General features: G+C 52.9%; 11 protein-coding genes across 11 annotated transcripts; 4 read left to right on the forward strand and 7 right to left on the reverse strand.

Moving 5' to 3' along the window:
* Nucleotides 1–795: 795 nt before the first annotated feature.
* On the forward strand, nt 796–2,157 carry A1O1_01604 (uncharacterized protein; the record flags this gene model as incomplete). Its single annotated transcript, XM_007722517.1, has 2 exons — nt 796–1,030; nt 1,085–2,157. 2 exons carry the CDS (start codon nt 796–798, stop codon nt 2,155–2,157), a joined length of 1,308 nt encoding a protein of 435 aa, XP_007720707.1.
* A 389-nt stretch (nt 2,158–2,546) lies between these two features.
* Nucleotides 2,547–3,745, reverse strand: A1O1_01605 (branched-chain amino acid aminotransferase; the record flags this gene model as incomplete). The annotated part of the gene is made up of 2 exons (XM_007722518.1): nt 2,547–3,649; nt 3,709–3,745. The coding sequence occupies 2 exons, from the start codon at nt 3,743–3,745 to the stop codon at nt 2,547–2,549; spliced, it is 1,140 nt and encodes a 379-aa protein (XP_007720708.1).
* An 812-nt stretch (nt 3,746–4,557) lies between these two features.
* Nucleotides 4,558–5,199, forward strand: A1O1_01606 (uncharacterized protein; the record flags this gene model as incomplete). The annotated part of the gene is made up of 1 exon (XM_007722519.1): nt 4,558–5,199. One exon carries the CDS (start codon nt 4,558–4,560, stop codon nt 5,197–5,199), a length of 642 nt encoding a protein of 213 aa, XP_007720709.1.
* Nucleotides 5,200–8,033: 2,834 nt separating this feature from the next.
* A1O1_01607 (uncharacterized protein) lies at nt 8,034–10,184 on the reverse strand (the record flags this gene model as incomplete). The annotated part of the gene is made up of 3 exons (XM_007722520.1): nt 8,034–8,158; nt 8,213–9,906; nt 9,961–10,184. The coding sequence occupies 3 exons, from the start codon at nt 10,182–10,184 to the stop codon at nt 8,034–8,036; spliced, it is 2,043 nt and encodes a 680-aa protein (XP_007720710.1).
* Nucleotides 10,185–11,154: 970 nt separating this feature from the next.
* A1O1_01608 (uncharacterized protein) lies at nt 11,155–11,418 on the reverse strand (the record flags this gene model as incomplete). Its single annotated transcript, XM_007722521.1, has 1 exon — nt 11,155–11,418. One exon carries the CDS (start codon nt 11,416–11,418, stop codon nt 11,155–11,157), a length of 264 nt encoding a protein of 87 aa, XP_007720711.1.
* Nucleotides 11,419–11,476: 58 nt separating this feature from the next.
* A1O1_01609 (peptidyl-prolyl cis-trans isomerase B) lies at nt 11,477–12,209 on the reverse strand (the record flags this gene model as incomplete). Its single annotated transcript, XM_007722522.1, has 3 exons — nt 11,477–11,648; nt 11,699–11,964; nt 12,021–12,209. The coding sequence occupies 3 exons, from the start codon at nt 12,207–12,209 to the stop codon at nt 11,477–11,479; spliced, it is 627 nt and encodes a 208-aa protein (XP_007720712.1).
* A 321-nt stretch (nt 12,210–12,530) lies between these two features.
* Nucleotides 12,531–13,006, forward strand: A1O1_01610 (30S ribosomal protein S13p/S18e; the record flags this gene model as incomplete). Its single annotated transcript, XM_007722523.1, has 3 exons — nt 12,531–12,533; nt 12,588–12,632; nt 12,698–13,006. 3 exons carry the CDS (start codon nt 12,531–12,533, stop codon nt 13,004–13,006), a joined length of 357 nt encoding a protein of 118 aa, XP_007720713.1.
* A 383-nt stretch (nt 13,007–13,389) lies between these two features.
* Nucleotides 13,390–17,443, reverse strand: A1O1_01611 (uncharacterized protein; the record flags this gene model as incomplete). The annotated part of the gene is made up of 2 exons (XM_007722524.1): nt 13,390–15,811; nt 15,861–17,443. 2 exons carry the CDS (start codon nt 17,441–17,443, stop codon nt 13,390–13,392), a joined length of 4,005 nt encoding a protein of 1,334 aa, XP_007720714.1.
* Nucleotides 17,444–18,601: 1,158 nt separating this feature from the next.
* A1O1_01612 (uncharacterized protein) lies at nt 18,602–20,896 on the forward strand (the record flags this gene model as incomplete). Its single annotated transcript, XM_007722525.1, has 1 exon — nt 18,602–20,896. One exon carries the CDS (start codon nt 18,602–18,604, stop codon nt 20,894–20,896), a length of 2,295 nt encoding a protein of 764 aa, XP_007720715.1.
* Nucleotides 20,897–21,576: 680 nt separating this feature from the next.
* On the reverse strand, nt 21,577–22,699 carry A1O1_01613 (uncharacterized protein; the record flags this gene model as incomplete). Its single annotated transcript, XM_007722526.1, has 2 exons — nt 21,577–22,552; nt 22,611–22,699. 2 exons carry the CDS (start codon nt 22,697–22,699, stop codon nt 21,577–21,579), a joined length of 1,065 nt encoding a protein of 354 aa, XP_007720716.1.
* A 527-nt stretch (nt 22,700–23,226) lies between these two features.
* Nucleotides 23,227–25,166, reverse strand: A1O1_01614 (methionyl-tRNA synthetase; the record flags this gene model as incomplete). The annotated part of the gene is made up of 3 exons (XM_007722527.1): nt 23,227–23,535; nt 23,593–24,902; nt 24,962–25,166. 3 exons carry the CDS (start codon nt 25,164–25,166, stop codon nt 23,227–23,229), a joined length of 1,824 nt encoding a protein of 607 aa, XP_007720717.1.
* Between the last annotated feature and the right edge of the window lie 47 nt (nt 25,167–25,213).

A 25,213-nucleotide genomic window follows, 5' to 3' on the forward strand; every position in this document is an offset into this window, starting at 1 on the left:
AGAAGGACGTTGGCTCTAATTGAATGGCAGAGAAAGAGTCGAGGTATTGAAAACAGAGCTGGGTGAGGCAGACTGCGACCGTTGTAGCAGTATCGAAATGCGTGGTGCCTGCACAAAGGGGACATGCAGTTGAGGAAGGTGCAGCTGACCGACACGTACCTCCTTGATCCGGTCCATGGTGAATGTCGTGCTACGTGAGATCGAAGGCGGCGTCCAGGTGAGTACGAGGTAAGAATAACAACGAGGCGGCCGTTGTCATGAAAGATTGCAAGGCGGCAGTCAGATGCAAGTTGTCCAAAGGGAGAATCGACTGGCGGTCACTTGATGTTCGTAGGAGTCGACGCCGGCGAGGATTAAAAGTAGCATACTACCAGATGGAGGGGATAGTGCAGGCTAGAGCCTAGGGGCCCCTTAGCCCTCCACCACTACTGCACGGGCTGAGGTGATGTCTCGAACCCTGATATGCCTGCTAGGGAGCGCCTTGTCCTTAGCCTAGGGGCATTAGCCCGCCGTTGGGCGAAGGCTCTAGGCTTCCTCTATGAGTTTTAAGCCCCGTTTCACATCTTCCAGGACTGTCCGCCGCCCAGTGCCGAATAATCCATGGATTCAGGAGGCCAGGGGTTTCTGCCACGCCTACCTCAGCGGTTGCGGGGACAACCATGTCAACATCCTCTTCTGCCATTCTACAGGTACCTGCGCGTGTCAACGACACCATGCTTTGAACAACAACCTTGCAACCACGACTTCTCCAACGAACAATCATTACCTGGTGCTCTATCTAAAGACCCAACAACCATGTTAGCCGCAAGGGATCAGGAGAATCTTGTTCACGCATGCCAAACCGCCGCCGCCGGAAAGCCTCTCAATCAAGGCCTACGAGCTCTTCATCCCAAGACTCCCGGGGGTCTGAAGACCCCTTTCCGGGTCGCGCCCAATGACGAAAACCGTCCTCTAGATCTGAAGGGTCAAAAGACAGTGGGCAAAGGTGCTGCAAGCAGGCCAGATAAGAATTCATTTGTTACTCCCCTTGGTAGGGCTAAATATGTTATTGTTTACACACGAGCTGTGGCTGACAGCGGACCAGCACCTCGTAATCGAGCACCCCTCGGAGCGAAAACCACAAATGCGAAAGCCCAGGTATTTCAGACGCCTGCACCGGTACCTCTAACCTCGAAACAAGGCCGCACTGCCCTGAAACCCACTACCGCACGTCGTTCTGGGCGCTCCAAGATCGCAATTGCTCCTGCAGAGCAGGTTACGACGACTCTTTCGGCGAGTCGCGGTGCACAAGAAGAAGAGCCAGACTATGGATACGCTCCGCCTCCTCCGGCCGACCTGCCAGATCCCCCACTGGAGTTCAGCGAGGATCATCTCCTTACAGAGGAGCTTTCGCGCAGCTACGGCGAACTCTACTCCCATTCACAGAAGGATGAGAATGGAAGTTCACTCCGAATGAGGAAAGAGGAGGATGACCACATTCAACACCAGAGAAAATTGGAGGAAGAGATTCTGGATAGCTGGCACAAATCCAGGTATCCGACCACAGAGGAAATGAACGCGCAGGTCGATGCTATGATTATGGCAGGGCCACAAATGAACAGCCCACCAATATCAAGAGTTGACACAATGAATGCCAGGTCTGCTGTTGCAGCACTGTCTGAATTGCAGCCACGACTACCAGCCGCCGCTATGAAGGCCACCCAAGCATCTGAACAGAAGAAGAAAAGAATTCTCCCCATCGTGAACCGAAAGCATCCTACAGTGCCACACCCTTCATGGTCAACACAGCCCGGGCGGGCCGCCAGCCAAGCTGCTGTGTCAAAAAACACCATTGGGTTCCCCAAGGCGAGAAAAGCGCCTTCCATCGTTCCAAAAGGGGCAGGAGCTCAAGGTGAAGCGAGAGGAGGTGGATTGACTTCAAGACCGAAAAAGATCAGCCAGTCTTCCATTCATCCCAAGGATTTTCGCGATCGGTACGGTTCGCCTCCTGTGGAAAGCGACATGTGGTTCCGTCTCAAGGAGTACGAGCTGCTGGAACAAGACACCTCGAAGGTTGACGGCGATGAGCCTGAGGGTGATTTGTTCGACACGGAAGTTTTCCCTTTCGAAAACACCAAATTGAACGACGATGACTTTCAGCTACCTATGCCAGAATGAGCCCAATAAGGCGAACCTTCTTCGCAAACAACGCTTAACGATTCATGATACCGATACCCAGTTTCAATACTCCATTTGTCCGCGAGGCGCATACCGGTAAACTCTGCGGTGGCCCTCCTAGAGTCGTCAGATACTTCCCGAGTCAGCGGAGCATCATGGTTCACCATGTGCGCGCTCCTGCATTCAACCAATTTTATATAGATAGTGTAACAGTGCGCATAACGCCTGAAGTACTGTATGCAGGATTTTATTCTTCGAGCTTTGCCGCTTGGGACAATCATAATCTACACATTTTTGAGCGTTCGTTGTGCACGAGGACAGTATCAACCTCCAATTTTATAGCTGGCCTGAGCCACCGCATGCCACGAGACCCACAGATCGATCGTCCTTCATGGCAACTGGTCCACGGCCCCGTTGAGGCTGCCGTTCGAGGACGCCTTGACAAAGTCGCTGGGAGGCTCGGTGACAGTCATGTTCCAGCCAAACTGGTCCTTGACTTTTCCTTGCTGGATGCCTTTCAGCGTCGATAACAGTTGGGTGCAGACAGGGCCTGGTTCCAGCTTCTCATTCACGGGATACTCGAACTTGTCAGCCCGGGACTTCATAGTGATGCTTTTGATGGGCACGAGCGACGCGGCGGTTCCGGCAGCCATGATCTCCTTGAACTCCGGCAGCTCCTCATATTTAATAGGACGTTTCTCGACTTTGTACCCAAAAACATCCCTTGCGATCTGACAGGCGGATTCGGATGTCACGGACTCGATAACGTTTTTGCTATCCGGCACGGCGACAGTGGTCTTGTCACCATCCACGCGGACCCCGATAAAACCCGAAGTCGAGAACTCGTCGACCTCGGTGCGCGTCTTGCTGTCAAGATGCAAGGTGATGCCGTAGCCGGCCTGGTGGGCCTTTTCGCTGTGGCGCAGTACAGGGGCATAGTTGCCGCCGAGTTTGACGCTGCCCGTGCCCTCTGGCGCGGAGCGGTCGAAGTCCTCGAGAATGAGCGCATCAACGGCATGGGAGCCATGATAAACGCCCGTGGGCATAACGAAGACCACAAAGGTGTACTCATCTGGGGGATTGAGGCCGAGCTGAGCGCTGGAGCCAAACAACAGGGGACGAATATACATGGCGGCACCGGTCTCGTGTGGCGGAACGAACTCGGCATTCATGGCGACGGCCAAGTTGACACATTCTATGAAGTGCTCTTCCGGGACTGGTGGAATGCAGATGAACTCTGCCGAGCGCTGCATCCGTTTGGCGTTTCGGTCGGGTCGAAAGATGGTGATGCTCCCATCGGGCTGACGGAAGGCTTTCATGCCCTCGTAGCACTGCACGCCGTAGTTCAAGCCAGGAGCCATGCCGTGGATGGACAGGTGCGGAGAGGCGACGAAGCGTGGTTTGCTCCATGATGGGTTGGGCGAGGAATGGCTGAAGGTCGACTCGATGTGGCCGTTGACCTCACGGACTTTGAAGCCGACATTGTTCCAGTCTGTAGCCGTGGTTAGACCATCCAGTAATCAAGCTCCAAGTGATCCCAATTCGACTTACCAATGGTGTTGACCGGGGGAGGCGGGAAAGGAGCCATCTTGCTATACTATAGCAATTGACCGATTATCCTATCTACAATCCTCAAAGATTTGCCGAAGACAAGAAAGCAGTCGCGTTTGTCTACCCCTGTTGCTGTGCAAGATGGTGAGACTACTGTCGGTATATTTGCGGCAGAGACCTGCTTCTGGTGGTGGATAGAGGCCTTAAAGGATGTTGAAGGGTTTTGAAGAGGGCGCGGTTTCTCACACGACCGCCGTCAGCACTTCCACTGCCGTAAGCAGACGACGACCTTGTTCGGAAATTGTAGTAAGCAGTCGATCGTAACACAAGATGAAGGGTCAATTCTGGGGAAGATGGATCCTGTGAAACGCTGGAATAGTATTTATTTCATCGAAGTCTGATTCGGCGGGCAGAGAGACTTTTTCCTTTGTCTGTGCGAGATCGGAGGCTGGGACCCTGTATTAGAGAGACAAGAGTAGAGATGTTTGGAGCGTGAGATCGATAGATGCTGGTCAGCCTTGGAGGAAGGTTCGAATGTCCGTTCCTGGAAGCCCCACTTGCCACTTTACTTGACCAACCAGATACAAGAACATATCCGGTGTGTTTCTGTACCGAAATTGAAGATGAGAGTCTCCTGACGATGGCTTCAAACCCCAGCACCAGCCAGTCTATGCCTATGCCTCTGCCTCTGCCCCTTTACTGCTTTGCTGCACACAGTGACACAACACTTCTGATGGCCACCCATCCGTAGTGTGCCACCTGTTCGCCAGACAAAAGTCGGAAGACCATCGCCTCTTTGGTTCTGTCCCAGCTTCAGCGCTCCCGTCCTTCCGTCCCTCACTACCCGCCATGCCTCGAGCACCGCCGCCGATCATGGTGGTCATATCTGCCTTCGCCTTATTTATCTGGTACATCGTATGGACAAGCGATCACCAACGCACAATGACGGCTCTGTCACACGCCGATCGATTCAAGCCATTGTTCCAGACACAGGACACATCGGCGGCCAGTCCGCCGGTGGTCGCTGGACAACCCGTGATGGGGAAACTAGGGAACGAAACCCTCAAAGCCGAATTGGGACGGGCAGCATGGAAGGTCCTTCATACCACGATGGCGCGATTTCCGGACAAACCTTCCCAAGAGGAGAGCGACGCGCTGAAGAACTACCTGTACCTCTTCGCCCGCCTTTACCCATGCGGCGAATGCGCCGAGCACTTCCAACAAATCCTCAAGAAATACCCACCTCAGACCTCCTCGCGTTCAAGCGCAGCAGCATGGGCTTGTTTCGTGCATAACTTGGTCAACGAAAGAAAGGGCAAACCCATATTCGATTGTGCCAACATTGGGGACTTCTATGATTGCGGATGCGCCGATGATGAAAAGGAAGCCATGGCTGCGGCAGGAGCTCAGAGCAGTGCCATCGCCCAAGGTGAACCGGCAAGGCCTGCTCCAGTGGAAATTGAGGTCGAAGGCCCGACAAAAGGAGGATGAAAGACGAATACCTATCTCATTCAACAAGGGTATCCTCACGAATCCAGGGGTCCCCAAGGACCAATTGAATGGCTAACGGAAGCCTTTTCTATTTTCTACGTCTCCAAGCCATACTACATTGGAGATTCAGACCGATTCTCCGGAAATCTTCCACGACTGCGATGGTCCCGGCATTCGATTCGTACTGCCTGGTACGCGCCTGTTTGGGCCTCCCTGGCGCAACATGGCGCCGGTTTCCGCGTGGTCAGCCGTCGCACAAGCTTCTCACACGCCGTATGGGTGAGTCTGTTGGGAGTTGGCTGTGACGCTAAGGTCGCATGTGACGTTGGCGGCTCGACCGGTGATTGCGGCGGGGACGATGCAGTACTTCGATCGTCGCTGGTGAATGGATTCAGATTGCGGAAACCAACATCCACGAAGCACCTACTGGGGATGTACCAGGTATCCTCAAAAGCGAATTGTTGCCCTCCACTGGAAACATGTCCTACCGATGGACCCCGGTTGGCGCATTTTTGGCAAGGATGTTTCAGGTACACGTTGTAATCTTGGACAACACATCCTCGCACGCTTGGATCGTCGCAGACAGTGTTACGGAAGCGATGTGTTGCTGGGTGCGAGCAGAGAAACAAATATCGTCTGGTGGTGCACATGGCAGCGGACAATGATGTACGAGAATTGACAATATGGCGACCTCGACCGGTCCAAAACCAAGGGTGGAATTTATGGAGACGCTCTGTTCGATCGTGCTCGCTGCGACTCCTGGTCACTCGCGGGTTTAGTGGCGTCGTGGATGTGAGAATAGCCTCTGTTTGGCCTTGTTCCTGTGGGTAGAATCAAACAAGATCTATTTCGGCTTTCTGTCTCAACAGGAGCCGAAGTCGATCGACTAACACCATCGACGCACTTGTCTGCACCGGACGGGGGCGTGATGAAAAGATTCTTCGATCCCGTTCCATATTCAGCAGCCAACAATGAGATTGTCATTTCTCTTTGTTCCACTTGCTTGAATTTCCCCTTGATTGACGCCCGGGATGCCAATCTTGAGGGCCCAGGGGCCTCGAGGTCGATACTTCGACACAAAGCCGGCCGACAAAGACAAGGAACGGCAGTCCTCACTTCTTTTAGCCCAATCAACAGAGACTGTAGTGATGACTCGATCAGCAAGTTGTCCCTGCTACCTCACTGGTGTTGGATCCCAACCTGGTGCTTGATGATGGTTTGCGCGATAGTCCTTGTACATCAAGACACCGTCTTTCATCTGAACGAACTCATACTTGGATTGACGCCTCAATTTTGCTAGAATGATGCTGTGGAAGCCATCGTGGAGGGTGGTCAAAGTAAATAGGAGGTATAGACTTGTGTTGGGTCAATGTATCCTCGGTCTCTATTATTTTTATTCTCACATACACAATTTATTCCCAGCTATGCTGTGATATTTACCCAACCCAAGAGGAGTTACCTATCCAATGTCTGTCTTCCTGTCGGTGTGCCTAGCAACATAGCTACAGCTATGATCAGCATTGCAGTGCTTGAACCGGACAAGAGTCGACTGAGCTGTTGGGGTTCTCTTACCTTGGACATGTCAGCGAAGAGGAGCTCAACGACAAGGCTCCGATCTTCCGCAGACAAGGCTGAAGGGCCCCTTGAAGCAATAGACGGGTCGTTGGTGTACAGCGTCTAAACAGAAACGCTTCGAATGCAGTCAACTGCACTGTGAGTGCAAAGCCTACTATGTATGTACCCATGCCCCCCGTCTACCAGCCCCTTCTACTGAGAAGTGGACGAGCGGCAACACTGGCACCGGGCGAGTCTTGAAAGGAAGGCACAGAGAACTTGATACCACCTACTACCGCACCTACGACTGGATGGTTGTGGCCTATAGAGGGATTCCAGATGTTCCTGATGCAACATGCTATATGGAACGAATTCAACAGATTGGAATAGGTCGGTCATATACAACGAAATCTGCTCACCTCTCAAGGGCTCACAGTCTAACACTATTGCAGCCGACGGTCTATTCGGACAGTGTGAAAAAGACAGAAAAGAAAACGCCATCGTCTTTTGAGTACAAAACTTTTCTTGCATTGCTAATTTCTGTGGCCTGGCAAGCCTGATCTAATGCAGCCAGCGAAGACCTTTCCCCAGGGGGTCTCGTAAGAAGAGCTCATAGAAGCCGCGACGGGAACCTTCCGGGAGACACAGATCGCGTGCAAATGTGTCCCAGATTCCGTCCCCATCCCTTGGGCCTCCCTAAGCTCGTTTGATCGTTCATGTCGAAAAGTCTATTTGATCATCATGTCCCATCGTTCGAAAGAGAGAGAACAACCCGCTGATAACTTTTGGTATGGGGGTGAAAACACCCTTCATCATAGAGGCCGAGTCAGGCCTCCAGCCTTGGGGCCTCCATCCGGCCTCGTTATGAGTGTCATCATCCGTGTCGAAGTTCTGTTGTGCTTTGCACCTCGTCACTCTCTTTCGTTGCAAACCGACGCCGTGGTGTGTCTGTTGACAAGGCACACATCGTTCGTCCTCTGTCCACATGAGGAAAGTTCGACATGCTGGGGGTATCTGGAAATCGATCGGAAAAGCCAACGCTATCTATCATGTATCATGCTGTGCCCGAGAAAATGTCTCGAAAAATGCTCCTTGTGTCGTCTTCGAAGGGAGCAAACGCAGGAGCAATTCGGCCTGCTGGTTGCTCGTCGCTCATCAACACAGGGCCACTCTTCGAGAGAGCAGAATGTCGAAATAAAGAAAAACAGGAAAATCGAAAAACCCATGCTGAAAAAGAGATCGCTGGATGGTCCATCGATCAGAACAGCACTGCTGGCTGTCTACCACCACGAAGATGGCCCGCTGGCACCACCTGGGTTGCCGTAGCTTCCTCCGTAATTGCCGCCGTAAGCAGCGCCGCCAGCGCCACCACCGCTGCCGCCGTATGCCGCGCCACCACCATAGCCTGAATTTCTGGTTAGCGTCTCTTCCCGATATATGAAATGCTGCAAGGACTTACCACTGCCACCGCCACCACCATAACCACCGCCGAAGCCGCCGCCATATGAAGGAGCACCGCCCATGCCTCCGCCTCCACGACGCACGTCACGAGTGGCAGAAGCACCACGGCCGGCACCTCCACGGCCACGGCCACCACGACCACCACCACTAAAGCCAGAGCTTTCTCGAGCAATGTTCTCCAAGAAGCTGGGGACTTCCTGGTGAGCCTCCTTGAGAAGTTCAAGAAGCTCACGAACAATGCCACGGTTGCCACGGTTGAAGAAGGCGATTGCGATACCTGTGTTTCCAGCACGACCCGTACGACCGATGCGGTGCACATAATCATCGATGTCCGTGGGAAGATCGTAGTTGATGACCTGCATGACATTTGGGACGTCCAAACCTCGAGCTGCAACAGCAGTGGCCACCATAATTGGGCATCGACCATTGCGGAAGTATTCCAGTGCCCGCTCACGCTCGCGCTGGGTGCGGTCACCATGAATAGCGGTTGCGGGGAAGCCTTGGTTGATGAGGAAGTCGGACAAGGTGTCGGCCATGCGCTTGGTCTCGACGAAGATCAGGGTCAAACCGCCAGAATGAGTGTGCAGAATGTCGAGCAAGACTGAACGCTTGTCTTGGTCCTCGACATATTCGACTTTCTGAGTGATGTTCTCGGATGTTGAACCCACTCGCCCAACAGACAAGAACACGTAGTCCTTGAGGAAGTCTCGAGCCAACATCTGGATGTCCCGTGGGAAGGTGGCCGAGAACATGAGTGTCTGACGGTTCTGAACATTGGGCATGTCTTCACCCTCGACAATGCGGCGAATCTGAGGTTCAAAACCCATGTCAAGCATGCGATCGGCCTCGTCAAGAACCAAGTACTTGATGTTAGCAAGTGAGATGCGACCTCGTTCGATGAGATCGACCAGTCGACCAGGAGTGGCAACAAGCAGATCGCAACCTCGTTCAATGGATCGAAGTTGTGTACCAATGTCGGCACCTCCATAGACGACGCAGGGTCTCACCCAAGAACGGTAGGCGAACTTTCGTGCTTCGTCGAAGATTTGAGACACAAGCTCGCGAGTTGGAGCCAGAATCAAGGAAGTAGGGAACGCCTTTCGCTGGCGGAAGCCAGCCCCAGATGCAGGTGCCCCAGAAGGACCATGCTGGAACGCCTGCGAAAGGATGGGAAACAAAAAACCTCCAGTCTTGCCAGAACCAGTCTGTGCACAAGCCATCAGATCTCGTCCACCCATAACAATGGGAATAGAATATTTCTGCACAGGGGTGGGAGTGGCGTAGCCAGCAAGCTTGATGTTGCTGATCAGATGGTCATCGAGGGGCGGGTTGGAAAAGGTGTTCACAGGCTCGGGGACGTCTTGGCCGCTAGCCTCGACAGGAATGTCATCGTAGTTGGAAAAGTTGATGCCGGTATGGGTCTTGGAGGGATCGTTGGGAATACCAAACAATTCGCGCTCCACTTTGGGGTTTTGAGGACCAGGAACATGTTGTCCATCTTTCCATTGTCCGTCTCCTGACCCGCGAGCCGCATTCCCGCCGTAACCGCCGCCGTGGCCGCCGTGGCCGCCGCCTGGAGCGCCGTACGCGTTCGGGTTGAAAGGACGAGGGGCGCCTTGTCCGGCCCAGCCGTTGGGCTGTGGACCGGGAGCGCCTGGGCCAGCTGCATTGCCCCAACTGCCATTGCTATTGCTGAGGGAAAGAAGTCAGTAAAAGATATGGATTGCGGATACAGTAGATACTTACGTGTTGTTTGCCCATGCATTGCCGTTCAAACCCTGAGGACCCGACTGAGGTGCAGGCTGAGGACCAGCTCCATCCATGCCGGTGGTAGGTGGTCCACGCGGAGCGGCGACCGAGCCGCGAAGGTGTGGAGGGATGTAGGCAGAACGACCACCGATCATCGGGCCCTGAGGGGCGTGCTTCGAGTCGTTCAAAGAGAGACCGTTTACATTCAAAGAATCAGCCATGTTGCGTGTTGGATTGAATCTGAAATTTGCTGAAGTTTGTTGTCAGTAAGCGTCTTCAGACAAGTATTTGAGTGTGTGAGTATCAACAAGATTGGAGGTGGAAAATTCGAGAAAAAACTCGAACTGACGTCGGTGAGACTGTTTCAAGGAGGGTGAGGAAGATCGGTAGAGCGGCGAGAATGGTTCAGCGCTCGGTAAGACGTACAATTGATGGGGATCTAGAGGGTCGGGCAGGTGAGGATGCGTGTCTGAACAGATGAGGTCTGGTTGTGTAATAAGAGCCCTTTTGGTGAAGTGAGGCTGCGGAGGCGTTTAATCGAGAGGTGAAGGTTTATTCGTGCTGTGCTCGCGATTTTGTCTTTGCGAATATGCTTTCGATTCCGCAGATAGATGAGAGACACAGAACGCCTCTCCAAGTCTATCCGAAAGTCAAACGAAAGGCAGAATAACAAGAACCGTGATGATTGTCAGCGGTGATTTTGATGAAGAGGTGTGAAGATGGTTGAGTGTTGAAGAGGGAAAAGTCTTAAAAAGGCGCAGGCAGGACTTTTTCTCTTTGACTGGGCAGAAGCGCAGGCACTAGAACCCTGCAGAGCCTGGCTTGCTTACTACAACAAGTACGTACTAGCAGGATAGGGGCACTAAACCCTGATGAAGCTAGGACTAGCAAATTGCCAAGCCCCGCTAGTCTTCTTTCGAATACAATCAGATAAGGTCAAGGGGCAAAGAGTTTTCAGTGGCGGCGGTGACGATGGTGAGGCAACGATAACATACGCGGATTGCCCAGTAGTAGTAGTACCGTGTAGTCAGATCGTGATATAATAGTAATAAGCCGGCCCGATGCACAGGAGGGCACGATCTGGATTTGCTTCGTGGCAATGATACGAGACAAGGGCTCTGCTATTATACGCTCGGTAAACACGGGGACAAGCAATCGGGTTTCCTCAGCTTGACCGTCGAGCCATCTATTTCATGCCATGCTTTTCTCATCCAACTTATCGCAAGCGGACCTCCGCCTTCTTGACAGAAAAAAGACCAGACCCACCACGAGAAGGAAGAGGACTAGCTTCTGCACATAGGCTTGAGCAATCATAGCGTCTGCAGGAGTGGTCGAATCTGCGGCTGCAGGGACATCCTTTGGCGGTGATAACTGTTCCGTCTCGGGCTCATTGACCACTTCCCCGTCTTCATCGACATGATCGGGTTGGGCGTCCGAGGAGAGAGGTTCTATCAGACTGTTTCAGCATGACTTTCTGCGCATGATAATCCGAGAGCAGTACCAGCCCTCAAATCTACAGCTCGGCATGGATACCTTCCGGTGGCACTTCGAGCTCCCCACTCTTCACGATCTTGACCGGTTTGGCAGGTCGATCTCCAGAGCTCTTGGGAACATTTTCGATCTTTTCGACGATATCATAGCCTTCGAGCACTTCGCCAAACACAACATGTCGACCATCAAGCCAGCTGTATACTGTCAATCAAGGGTCAGGAGAACTGAACGGCCTGGTCCATACCTGGTGATGGCTGTAGTGATAAAGAACTGCGATCCGTTCGTGTCTTTCCCTGCATTGGCCATGCTCAAGAGGCCTTTCTTCGTGTGCTTCAACTTGAAGTTCTCGTCTGGGAACTTGTCCCCGTAGATTGATTTGCCACCGGTGCCATCTCCTCTGGTGAAATCGCCTCCCTGAATCATGAAATTCTTGATAACACGGTGGAACGACGATCCCTCGTAGCCGAAGCCTTTCTCGCCCGTGGCCAATGCTCGGAAGTTCTCAGCAGTCTGCAAGGAAGGCACCCAGGTTAGACATGAAGCTGATTGAACACACCAGAGCTTACCTTGGGCACTGTCTTCCCATATAAGCCCAAGACAATCCGGCCCAGGGGTTCCTCGCCATGTTCGATGTCAAAGTAGACTTTATGCGTGACCTTGGGACCCTTGGCTGCCTGCGCGGTCTGACCCATGAATAAGAAGGTGGCAGCCAGAATGACCATCAGCGAGATCACGACTCTCTGGATGTTAGCCATCTCGAAGATCATCGATGGTAACAGCTCGGAGGGGAAAGACTTGGTGAGGAGAGAAGCGTTGGTGATTCTATACCGAACGCAGGAGGACAGGTGGACATGTTCGAAGACGTATACAAACCCGAAGTGCCACAAGACGCCAGTGCTCCGCCCTCAAGCCAGCTTTTGCAAGGCTACGCTAGTACTATTACATCACTTTAGCTGCCAAGCATTTCCGAGTTGAAGTTTGAACGTCCAAATGCCGGAAGTCCAGTGCACTCAGAATGGTCATGAACGACGTCTCCAGAATATAGAGACAAATCTAACAGCGGAGGAGGCGGCATCATGGTGAGCTACAACCAAGCCCTCTTGGTCGACGCGCAGCGGACTCACACGCGATAGGTGTTTATTCTGGGGGTCAACTTCCCCGAGCACCGATTCATCTGGGTATGTTGACTCTCCACGAGTCTACGGCTGGTGCGTGTATGTCTCTAACCCGTATAACCTCGCAGCGCTCGCTCGAAACATTCTTTGGCATTGGCCCCTCCACGCGCCAGCGGATTATGGCTCGCTTCCACTTGCACAACACGATGAAAGTTGGCGACCTCAATCAGACTCAAATCCTCGATCTCACGGCGCACCTCGATTCGATGAAACTCGAAAACCACCTCCGTCGCCAGATCCAGCAGGATATCCAACGCCTGAGAGATACGGGAACGTACAGGGGCCGTCGGCATGCCATGAACCTGCCGGTTCGCGGGCAAAATACCAGAAGCCAGATTAAGAATGCCAGGAAACTCAATCGGGCGGAAAGATTTTGAAGCACTGCATGCGATTTTGTTCGTATGGTAACACAGAATGTCCTGAACGGCACAAGGGAAGGAGCTTTCCAGAGAGTCCTTTTCCCGAATGTGTTGCCTGCCATGGTGTGGTGGTGTATAACTGGCTGGAGGACTACTCATGTTGCAACAGGTGTTTGGTGTTAGGGCTCGATTTGGCGTCTAACTTTATAGTCAATGAAGGCCTGCTGGACCTACATCCCCAATACAAGATGTATTGGAAAGGGCACAGTATGGCCAAGAAACATGTGTATTCTTTATACATTTCCCACCCCCCATCAGGTATTTCCTGCATGTCCTAATAAATCGGATGATACTCTGCCTTCCAATCAAAGCTCTAGTCCCAAAATCAATCGCTGCGTGTCTTAAATATTCGTCGTAACGGTCATGCTATTGCTTTGCACCAAAAGCGTTGGTGGCAGCCCGCCCACCAGAACCTCCAGGTCGCTGATGTATCTCAGACTGTCAGCCTCACTTTTGTAAGTTCCTTCAACTGGTGCTGGCAAGGTGGTGAAAATGACTGCGGTGTTATCGCTGTTGGACGATATCAGATCGTTCAAGATCAAATGCTGTGCCCGGCTGGGAAGGTCATTGAATGACAAAGGTGATGCGGCAGCCGTAGGATATCCCGACGCAGGCTTCGGAGGGCTGCCGTTGTCACTATGTCGGTGGGGAATGGGGTAACTTTCGGAATTCGGCAGTTCATCGACCTTCTGTCGCCGTGGATGAGGATCATCTGCAAACATGATGGAAGGTCCCTCGCCTTCTTCACTGGCCACTTTGCTTACTGGCACAGGTTCAGAAGTAAAATTGGGTGATGGTGTCCGAGGGCGTTGCGCGGGCAAGACTTTTAGACCGTTCCCCGGGGAGCCGGTACCCCGGCGTGGATGTTCACCAGCATCAGATTGGATGGCCCGCCCACGCATTTGCTGTTCACCCGCCACATCAAGAATGTTCTCATCAAATTGGATCAACGGTCCTGAGGGGTCGGTTACGCCTTCCCTATAGCGTGCCTCCTTTGCTTTCTTCCGGAATGATTTTTTGGAGCTCGTCCGACTGCTCTTCTTCGATGATGTTTTAGACTTGTGTGCGGCTCTTGTGTCCGCGAAGGACGACTGTTGGGCATCCGCGTCCTCTTGAGATAGACTTGCCTCAGAGTACTCATCTCGGCTCTTGTCCTTGACATCATCTTCTGTGTTTTCCATGAACTCTTCCTCATCCTCCGACGATGTGCCGTCAGAGTCGCTTGGGTGAGAAGCGTGCCGACTGAGCATATCATCATCCAGGCGAGACGTTCTCATGGAGAGGCTTAACCCAAGACTAGAAAGATTGCCAAAAGTAGGCCTCTTCTTCGGATCGGCCAACATACGGCGCAAGCCCTCGATGCGAATGATAGAATTTTCCCTTTTGCTTTGCAAAGAGGCGCTTGACCAGATGCCATCGTCCGCAACCGTCAGAGCGTCCACGGCACCAACGTCAGCAGACTGCGACTTGCCCCGGATAATCTGCACTTCGCGCCACCATAATTCATCTTCCAACACTTTGTTGACTTGCTCTTGAGTCTCCTCATCCACACCTTCTCCGTTGATGATATAGTTGTAAGACTTGACGGAGCCACAAGCAAGCCAAAAGACCAGCACTTGTGCTTGGATTCGAAGGTTCTCTAAGAGCGTGGTGACGCGAGTCCGCTCTTCCTCCACATCCGCCTCATATTCAACAAAGACAGCCACGCGCAGTTTATACGCTTTCTTCCATGAAGGGACTGTGTGGAGGATGCACCCCAATTGTAAGATGAGGGTGTAGGTGTCAAAATTCGTTGTGACGACATTTCGACCCTCACCCTCACCATCAGTATCCGCTATCACCTCAGCCGACATCTGGATGGGCCATAGATCAATGTACTTCTTGGTTGTTTCTTCCGAGCTTCTAGGTAGCTCGAGGTCACCGAATCCAGCTGCAATAGCAACATTGGTCTGAAGCTTGAGGATCATATCTTCAAGCACCATCACATAGCTTTGAATATCGGTCCTTTTCTCCACGTAGCAGGTGTCTGTCGGTAGTTCCCCTCTGACAACACTCTTGCTTGTCCGGCGCTGACGAAGAGAACCATGCTTCCGCTCCGGTGGAGGACTGGGGATGTCCACTAGGGGTTGCTCGGCTCGAAATTGTTGCAGGTTATAGAATCCGAAGATCACGATATTAGGACGCATCCCACCCAATCCCGCCGAGAGAAAGATATTTCTCGCTCCCCATTCTATCGAAGGCGAAATGGCAACGTTGACAAAGGCCTTGATCTTCGAGAACTCGATATATTTGTTCCAAGCTGCTTGCTGACGACGGGCCTCGGGGACTGATTCTCCAAAGTTTTGAGTGACTATGACATGTCCGACGATAAACAGAGCGCCTTTTTTGAGCGAGTTACAGAATTGGATGAGCTTGTAACCTCGTCTGGGGTCATTGACAAACAGCAGGATCTGGGGCCGCCAGAATTTGACATGCTCACTCTTGAGCCGCAAGAGGTACTTTCGGACCTGATGGTAGATAAGAACTTCGGATATCGAGCCCCACGGCTTTGGAGGCGTGGTGTAATGGATCATGATGATCAGGATGAGAAGGAGGCAGACTGAACCTGAAGCTGAGATACCGTCGACGAAGAACATGCTGCCTACACTTAGCAACGCCCCCATAAGCGCGGTCCACCAATTGAAGTAGTGGAACGAAGGCCGAAAATTAGGAGCAGATCCAATCTTCAGGAGGAATGTCGCTACATTGAGGGCGAAAAACGTCCTATTTTCTCTGTCAGAACCAAAACCTCCCAAATTTGGGGCAAACTTACATGAGGTAAGTCATTGTGATAAGAGATGCAATGCGATTGATGTCAAGGAGGAGCGTAGCTTGAGCCACTGCGAACGTGAAGAAGATGGCGTATATAGGTTCATCATTCTTCTTTGTCCCCTGACCAAAGATTGACAAGCCTGGAATAACATTATCTCTAGCGATGGCCTGGAGTTGTTTGGCAGGCCCTATGATTCCCATCAGAACAGAGAAGAACGTTGTTGCTATTTCTCCGGCCAAGATCAAAACGCCCGAGATGTTCGTGTCCTGGACGACGTTGGCGTTTCGATAGAAGGACTCCCTCGTGATGCTCGCGGCCATGGCGACAATAACAAGAGCGTACGAAATAAAAGTCAGTGCGAGACCAGTAAGAGTACCACGAGGGATGGATTTGCTGGGATTCTTGAGGTCGCCTGACATGCTCGCTCCAGCCAGTATTCCCCCGGTAGCAGGGAAAAGGATACCAAAGAGGTCTTGATAGTTCTCTTTCGATCGCAGCTGACTGCCTGCAGCACCTCGGGTGAAATGAGGCATCAGGTTTGCCTTCAAAGTGTCGAGACTGAGACCAGTGAAATGAGTGTATTGCTTGGTAGCTTCGAATGGTTTCATGACCAGAGCAGAGAAAGGGATGCTGAACGTAGCCACTAGGAGAATGAAGAGCAAGCCGTTGCTTGCTCGGGCGAAAATGGTACTTCCAGCCAGACAAATGACCACGCAGGTGAGCACAACAACAGTACTCCACAGGTATTGCCACCAACCCCCTTCGGGGAGAGTATTGGCCCAATTGCCAGATACTGACCCGAAATTATAGTTCAGGCAGTCGATCAAACCGACGGCATTCATTCCAGTGTTGAAGACGAACCCCATGTAGGAGACAAGACCAATTGCGCCTCCAAATTCCGGCCCAAGTGACCTCGAAATCAGGTAATAAGCCCCTCCACCCCGAACGACGCCATTGGAGGCGACAGCTGAGATAGACAACGTCGTGACCAGATCAATCAGATAGGCAGCCACGAGCATGGCAAGCATCCCAACCACTCCACTTTGACCAAGGATGAACCCAAACCGAATGAACATCAGTATACTTAACACGTTCAGGCTTGTGGGGACGAAAACGCCGGAAAATGTACCCAGTTTCTCTGTTCCTCCAACAGGCCGGGGGAAGCCCCCAGATTTGGGTGGAGAAGATTTCTCAGCCTTCTTTGAGACGTCGTGGACAGAGGGATGTGAGGAGTCATCCTCTGGTCGGTGATCATGATTTGTTTCAGATGACTGAGGCAAGGGCTCAGCATCTTGGGGGCCGTCGAAAGTCCCATAAATCTTAGAAGTCGACAAACCATCGCCGGTTGTCAGGGAAACGTTCGATATAGTCGAGGGTGCTGCTGGCGGCCTCGAAGCAGTGTGGCGAGAGTCTTCCGGTTGGGACACCGGCCGTTCCTGTCCATTGGGCGAATTCGGATAGGAGGTTCTCCTCAACAGCTGGGCTGCATCATCGGTGGCTGTTCGTGCAAGGAACGTGGGACGACTTCGTGGGAGAGTGCCTCGCCCCAGACTGGGCCAGGCCTTTCCTTCTGTTCCAGCCATGAGATCTCTGAGCAGGTCGTCTGGGATCCAAATCCATCATCAGACCGCACCAATGAGAACGCACGAATCCCTATAGAATGATCATGCCATCAGGGCAAAGTTCTAGCGATAAGGCTGAGCTGTGTTCTCATGGGCTTCAAAGCGTAGTGGGGTTCAACAAGTGAGATGGTGATCCTGCGGTCTTCTCTTCGATAGTCCGGCTGGTGGAAATCGCAGTGAATCTTGCCCTTCAGGCCGACAACAAACTCGTACGCCGCTGTGGGTGTGGCTTTGGGTGTTGTCTGTGTGCGGTGGAGAGAAACGAGATATTATTACGAGAGCAGACGTGAAAAAGAAGAACGATAATACGATAGGACTTTGGATCTTGACCTGGGATGATGGAGTTGGTGGAAGAGAGGGCTGCGGTGCCGATGTCAGTACGTACCAGTCGGCATCTGAAGAGATTTTACGGGGCCAGGGGGGCTTGGAGCTCCTAAGGCTTGGCTTGTCCCCTGCCTGTGACGTGGGTGAGCAGAAGGCCAAAACAGTCTGGTGGGCGGAAATATACCTGCGTTTTTAGGCATGGTGGGCTTTATCAAAAAACCAAAGGAACCCTGCGATTAGGTAAACGAGCCCTGCTATTACTCGCGCTTGACCTGGGCTTGGGCTGCGTGCCCCAGGGCTGAGGTACGCGGAAATTTCCCTGGGCGACCTTAGGCGAACAGGCCAGGCACCTACTAGGTACTCTAGGTAATGTAGGTACTGTAGCTAGGCTAAGGAGGCGGTGGGTCGGGACCTATCGTGCCTATATGGGGCTGTTATAGTTGGCCGTAGGATGCCTGCGTCATGCTTAGCAGGGGCGCTGGCTCTTTATTATTGCCTGGAAGCTGTCGCACCCACTGCCCATTGGGAGAGAAACAGACCCATAGACTGACATCTAGTCCCATCTCTTATTTCTCCTTCCAAAACCGTCTTCACAAGCCTGCTGTGGTACAACCTACGAGCATCGGCTTTCATCTGTTTCCGCTGTGATATACTCATCTGCTCCAGCTCGGAGTGCACTTTCAAATCTTTACTTTCAATCCTTTGCTTATTTCATCTTCAGCCGACCTCAGTCCAAATCTCGTATTCTACCCAATATATGTCGCTGCGAAGTCCTCTGACTCATCCCGTTTCTCCATGTCGTCGCAGGCTTCCAGACCATTAGAGATCCGTCCAAGGAGTCGAGGCTCTTCTCCGGCAACAAGCTCCCCGGTTCCTTCGTCTCAACATTCTCGACAGGCTTCCATAGCCCGGTTGTCCTCACCTGTCCCTCATCGTCTCAATACCCCTAGTGTTCAACAGGTCCCTACTCCTCAGCAAATAGCGGCCGACCACCACCCCGATTCGAACCTTCCGAAACTTGACAGTGCGGGCTCTCTACCCGGCCCGGGCCAGTCTGCCCTTTCCACAGCTCTTGCAGATAAAAACAACCGCACCCCTCCTAGGGGGAGGACGCCTCCTGTGCCATCGACCGAGTCCACTTCAAGACAATCGTCGGCGACGGCAAGAGGTGGGCTAGGCAATCACGAGAGAATACCGAGGAGCAACTATGGGTCTTTCGATGCTCGAGAGCCGTCTGGAAGTCCAGCACCTACGGAGGATCCGGAAGTGGTAAAGCGCCATCTGGTGCAGCCAGATCAAGGTTCCGCCCGGCATGGGCGTGCTCTCCGCTTGGATCTAAACGAGCCGGGCACTGGCCTTGGCCCTGATGAATTCTCGAGCCTCCGTTTGCAAGGGGGAGACATGACACGGGCTGTTTATCGTTGGGCCGAAGACCAGGCCGGAAACCCCCCAGGTCGTTCGCAGAGAAGCAAGAGTTTCAGTGCCCCGCGACCGGAACCAGAAAGTGAAGTACTTGACATTCAGAACATCCGTGTGCCAGGGGGTTTCCGCCGCCATTATTTGCGGCGAGCCGTGCAAAGTCCGGGTGCTGGAGGTGAAGACCAGGATGCTGAAGCATCTGCGGGACAAGGTGACGGTGCAGGTTCCACGAGAAATGCTAAGCCTAAGCTATTCACCAATAATTTCCTGGAATTTCTTACACTTTACGGGCACTTCGCGGGTGAAGAATTGGAGGAAGACGACGAAGCTCTTGGACCGGACGAGTATTTCTCCTCCGACGCCTGGGACGAAGGCAGCGACCAAGAAGCCGGCGAAGATAGTGCTCTGCTGGCGTCCAGCACGCATACACTCCGCAAGAGGAAGCACAAGGAGAGGCCCTCGGGAGGTAACAACAGCAGTTTCAATGCTGCTCTACTCCTTCTCAAGTCATTTGTGGGTACCGGTGTGCTCTTCTTGCCCCGTGCATTCCTGAACGGAGGTATGCTATTTTCGTCACTTGTCCTCCTGGGGGTTGCCGCTCTGAGTTTCCACTGTTTCATTCTTCTCATCAACACCCGCAACAAGGTCGAGGCATCCTTTGGTGAGATGGGAGGCATTCTGTACGGAAAATGGATGAGAAAGTTGATTCTTTCTTCGATCGTACTCAGTCAGATTGGCTTTGTCTCGGCTTACATTGTCTTCACCGCGGAGAATTTGCAAGCATTCGTGCTTGCTGTCTCGAAGTGCAAGAGTTTCATCGACATCAAGTACATGGTCTTGATGCAATTGATCATCTTCTTGCCCCTGAGCTTGATTCGGGACATCAGCAAACTCGGCTTCACTGCTCTCATTGCCGATGCTTTCATCATGTTGGGGCTGATCTATCTGTACTACTATGACATCTCCGAGATTGTTTATCAGGGAGGTGTGGCCGACATCGCCTTGTTCAATCCATCGACCTGGACCCTGTTCATTGGCACGGCAATCTTCACTTTCGAGGGTGTTGGCCTGATCATTCCGATTCAAGAGTCAATGAGGAACCCTCAGAAGTTCCCAGGCGTTCTTGCCATTGTCATGGTCATTGTGACCATCCTCTTCACCTCGATCGGAGCGCTGTCGTATGCAGCGTACGGGTCCAAGACGAAGACCGTCGTCATCCTCAACTTGCCCCAGGACAGTAAGATTGTCAACGTCGTCCAGTTCCTGTATTCCGTCGCCATCCTGCTTAGCACACCACTGCAACTGTTCCCGGCCGTCCGAATCATGGAGAACGAGCTCTTCAGCCGTTCGGGAAAGTACAACCCCTACATCAAATGGCAGAAGAACGTATTCCGCTTCTTCTTGGTTTGCCTGTGTGCACTCGTCGGATGGTGTGGAGCGGGCGATCTGGACAAGTTCGTTGCTTTGGTGGGCAGTTTCGCGTGTGTGCCGTTGGTATACGTGTATCCACCGATGTTGCACTTGAGAGCTGTAGCTCGAAAGCCATGGCAGCGTGGGTTGGATTATGTGGTCTGCATTTTTGGGCTTGTGGGCTGCCTTTATACCACGGTCCTGACCGTGCAGCAGTGGGCTGCCGGCGGGTCAGCCAAAGCGCCTGGATACTGTGATTGACACTGTGGGACTTGGGCAAAGGTCGAACGCCATGGATGCATATATTGTATAGCAGAGTTCGTGCAGTTGGCCTGGGCACAGCCTGATGAGCCTGGGCTTACATTGCACTTGTTCATCGTTCGGGTGCGTATGGACATAGACCTGAACTAGAGACTATTTACACCAGACCGACGTGCGGAAAGACTACAGTCCGCAGTCAGTTTCTCTATCACGTCCACTGTCACCGATTTGATGACCACAATAGAAACCCATTCCTTTATACTCGACCCCAAAGTCTACGCCACCCTGTTCATACTAAGTCAGGGCTCGGGACTCGTCACAAGCTACCTTTGTACTGGTAGATTTGGACTGAAGATGCGTAGCAGGACGAGAAAAGACGCTCCGAGACGTGTGAGACGAGAGTGGACGGATGACAATAAGGGAAAATCTCGCCAGATACCAGAAAGTTCTAGACAGGTCCCGGAACAGCGATGGTGGACGTATATGGATCGAATTGTTGAACTATCTATACACCAACGCAAAAGAAATCCTGTAAAGTCGGCTGCTCTCTATCGAATTCGCGCCCCAAGAGCATGAGCCCCGTCAGCCAGGCTTCAATTTGTCTTGTTGGTCCCCTACTTCACCGCATGCGATGGTAGCGATATCCCATCATTCCAAGGCCACTAACCAGCAACAGAAGGCTAGCCCGACATGCCGGCCCATTGCGCCGCCAGCTCCCTCGCCCTTTCTGCATATTGAGCCTTGTATTGGACCAAGGCGTCCACGGAGATTTTACTGCCGCCGCACACGACGATCACCACCTTCTTGTTCTTGTCGAATGGGCGCAAAACCTGCCTCAGGCGGTCGTCGTACGCCAACGCCACGCTGACTCCGCAGGCGGGCTCAACAATGATGCGCTCGTCATCCGCCAGCCGCCAGCAGCCCATGGCGGCCTCGGCGTCCTCGAGCACAAGGCTAGTCACATTCTTGCGCGCCAGGAGGTCGAAAGCCCTTTGGCACACCCGAACGACTCCGAGGGAGGTGGCAATGGAAGTGATCCCGGAGATGGTGACCAGCTGACCAGCTTGCCAGGACTGATACAGTGAATCGGCGCCTTTGGTTTCGACAGCAAGGAGCTGCACTTCGCTCCCCCAACCGACGCGTTCCATTCCGTTCGCAAGGCCTGCCAAAAGGCCCCCGCCGCCAACAGAGCAGACAATGGCGTCAGGCGCTTCGCCGTCGGGCATCTGCCGATGTATCTCCTCGACCATGGTCGCGGCGCCGTCCCAGATGGCTTCGTTGTCAAATGGTGAGACGTATATAGGGATCTCGCCCCTGGCCTCCGCACGAGGCATTGCCACCTCCTTCAGATATAGATCCGCTTCCAAGAGCGTAGGGCCATGTGCAATGACCTCGCTGGCGCCATTGACTTTCAATTTCTCGACGATGGACTCCTCGGTGGTCGTAGGTACAACAACGGTAGAGGTGTATCCGAGAGCGCTGGTTGCGGAAACGGCGGCCAGGCCTGCGTTCCCGGCAGACGAGGCGAAGAAGTGCAAAGGTCGCGTGCTGCCAATGGCCTTGTGATAAGCCGCTTCGGTCAAGACCAGGTTACCAATACCTCGAGATTTGAAGGAGCCAGAAGGCTGCAGATTCTCCAGCTTCAGGAATATCCGGCTATGTGGACATGTTAGTACCGATGAACAGCAGCGCAAGAAGTCAGTGTGTCTTGTACCAGCCAGCGGCACGGGAAAGAGTCGGTGATTCGTGCAATGGGGTTTCGACCCAAGGTTTCTTATTGTTTGCATCGCCCAACGAGCCCATGGTTGCAGTACGTCCAGAAGCAACTTCCATTCAGATGGCCGTCTCGTCCCATGAGAAGGACGTGCTGCTCGTTGGAATTAGTCGAGCGGTGGAAGAGGAAGAGCCGCTCGACTCGTCTAACATGACATTGCTGCATCATGACCTACTTTATTTTCTGGCAACAACAGGTGCCAAAAATGTAGGAGCATAGTGAAGCATGGATGGGATATATCGCGCCTTTCTCCGAGCGGACTTCAGGGCGAGGCTTCGACGGACCCCCCGGATTAGAGATACGTCGGACGAGAGGTTAGTTGAATGTTTCGTGCCCTTGATTGGCCAGCCCGAGCGCTATGCGCCGCGATATTGGAGACGTTGGTATCGGCGCTCGCAGCGGTTTGACACTACTTGTGTAGTTGGGTGGAGCCAGGAATCCCGGACTGTTTGGCGAAGAGATATTTTCTTTTTGCGTCAGCGAATGGCCTCCTTTCGAACCACAAGCGGTGCGGTTGTTCTATAATCATGGTACATATACGGCATTCCGACGCTGTTTAGTTGGCAGACAGAAGAACCGGAAAGATGACTTCTGGAGATCCCTTGATGCCAGGCTCTACCGCGGGCGGCCCATAGGTGAAATCGGCGCATAGCTGACTGTACGCAAAAGTCCTTTTCGAATCTGGGACCTGCATTAGGTCGAGCGCGAATTGCATTCTTTCCGGCATAAATGGTTGCAGCAGTATGCAGATGATGCGAATCGCTTCGGCGCTGGCATAGAGGCCGTACTGTGCAATGCGCCGTTCACTGGCCTCGTCCGACTTGATCCGTTTCCACAACGCAGAGTTGTGGAAGAATTTGTTCATCTGCGCGCAGTGTCAGCATACTGGTCTGTTTCAGCAAGGGGCAACGCGAAATCGTACGCTTCTGATCAGCTCAGTGATGAGATTGACCGCTGTCCGCGGGTTTGGTTCTGCCATCCACTTTCTCACATGATTCCGAGTCGAGGTGATCTGTTTGCACAGCTGTTTGATACTTACATGGAGAGACTTCAAATCGTCGCCATGTCCATCCAGCTCATCCTTGGATAGGAACTCTGAAAAGGCGTCCTGGTCTTCACCCACCAGTTCGACGGCTTCGCGAACATTGAAGTTCTTGCTCTTGAACACGCGATGCAGTAGATTTCCCAATCCGTCCCTCAGAATATGTTTGTATGTTTCTGCAACCTTTGAGTTCTCGTACATGGCATCATCCACGATGCCACCGTTATAGGCCATGTAGAACCGGATACTATCTACCCCGTACCGGTCCATGGCAAAGAAGGGGTTGACTCCGTTACCGGCAGACTTGGACATCTTTGCATTGTTCATGGTCCAGTGAGCATGGGTGAGAAACTGGGTCGGGAGGGGGAGGTCCAGAGCCATCAGAAAGGCCGGCCAGTAGACCGTATGGAAGCGGATGATATCTTTACCAATGACCTGGCAGTTCGGAGGCCAGAGCCAGTTCGGATCAATTCTGTCATGGTAAGGATATCCTGTCATGGTCAAGTAGTTGATCAAGGCATCAAGCCACACGTAGATTGTTTGGCTCTCGTCGCCAGGGACTCGAATACCCCATTGCAGCCGGGAGGTCGGGCGTGAAATCGAGAGGTCATTCAGGCCGCTTTGGATCTCCTTCAAGATGAATGCCATACGCTGCTTTGGAATGATGGCTTTGGGATGTTCCGAATAATACTTCAACAGTGGTTCTTGGAAAGCCGACAGTTTGAAGTGGTAGTTGGTCTCGGACGTCCATTCCACCTCTTTACCTGTCTCAATGGACACAATTTTGGTGTCGCCGGTTGAGGGGTCGAGGATGTTCCGAACTTGGGTTTCGGGGTAGAATGTCTCGTCGCTGACGCAGTACCATCCCTCATGTTTGGCCTCGTAGATATAACCCGCGTGATTCAGCTCGGTCCAGAAGTGCGCAACCGCAGCCTTGTGGTCCTCGTCGGTGGTGCGGATGAAACGGTCGTAGCTGATATTGGCGGCGTCGCACAGCGCCTTGAATTGCTGCGAATGGTGGTCGCAGAACAACTTCACATCGGTGTTTGCTTTTTGAGCGGCCTTCTGAATCTTCATGCCATGTTCGTCTGTGCCTGTGAGCAGAGTCGCCCTCTCATCGCCGCAGAGAACCGCCCATCGTTTGAGGATGTCCGTGAGGACCAGAGTATAGAGGTGGCCGACGTGAGGTGCTGGGCACTCCGCAGTTAGTAGTGCTGAGAAGGAAGACGTGACAGAGAGCGACACTCACCCGAGTTGACGTAGAATATAGGAGACGTCACATAATATGGTTTGGTCTCCGGAGCTGTACGGGATGGAGGGGTCGGTTCAACGACTGTTGCGAATCCGCGTCTCTGCAGGACTCGAGTAGGACGGGTCGACAGCAGAGGTATGCACCGCGCAGAAGCTCGACATTGGAGAAAGAAGCTTCGAGCGTGGTGCTCAATGGCCAGCATAGCTCTTTCGACCGCGTGGCAGCGCCAGCAAGAGCGAGCACACGTTG

The sequence above is a fragment of the Capronia coronata genome (assembly GCF_000585585.1).
Source record: "Capronia coronata CBS 617.96 chromosome Unknown acBCG-supercont1.1, whole genome shotgun sequence".
In the NCBI taxonomy this organism is placed as follows: Eukaryota; Fungi; Ascomycota; class Eurotiomycetes; order Chaetothyriales; family Herpotrichiellaceae; genus Capronia; species Capronia coronata.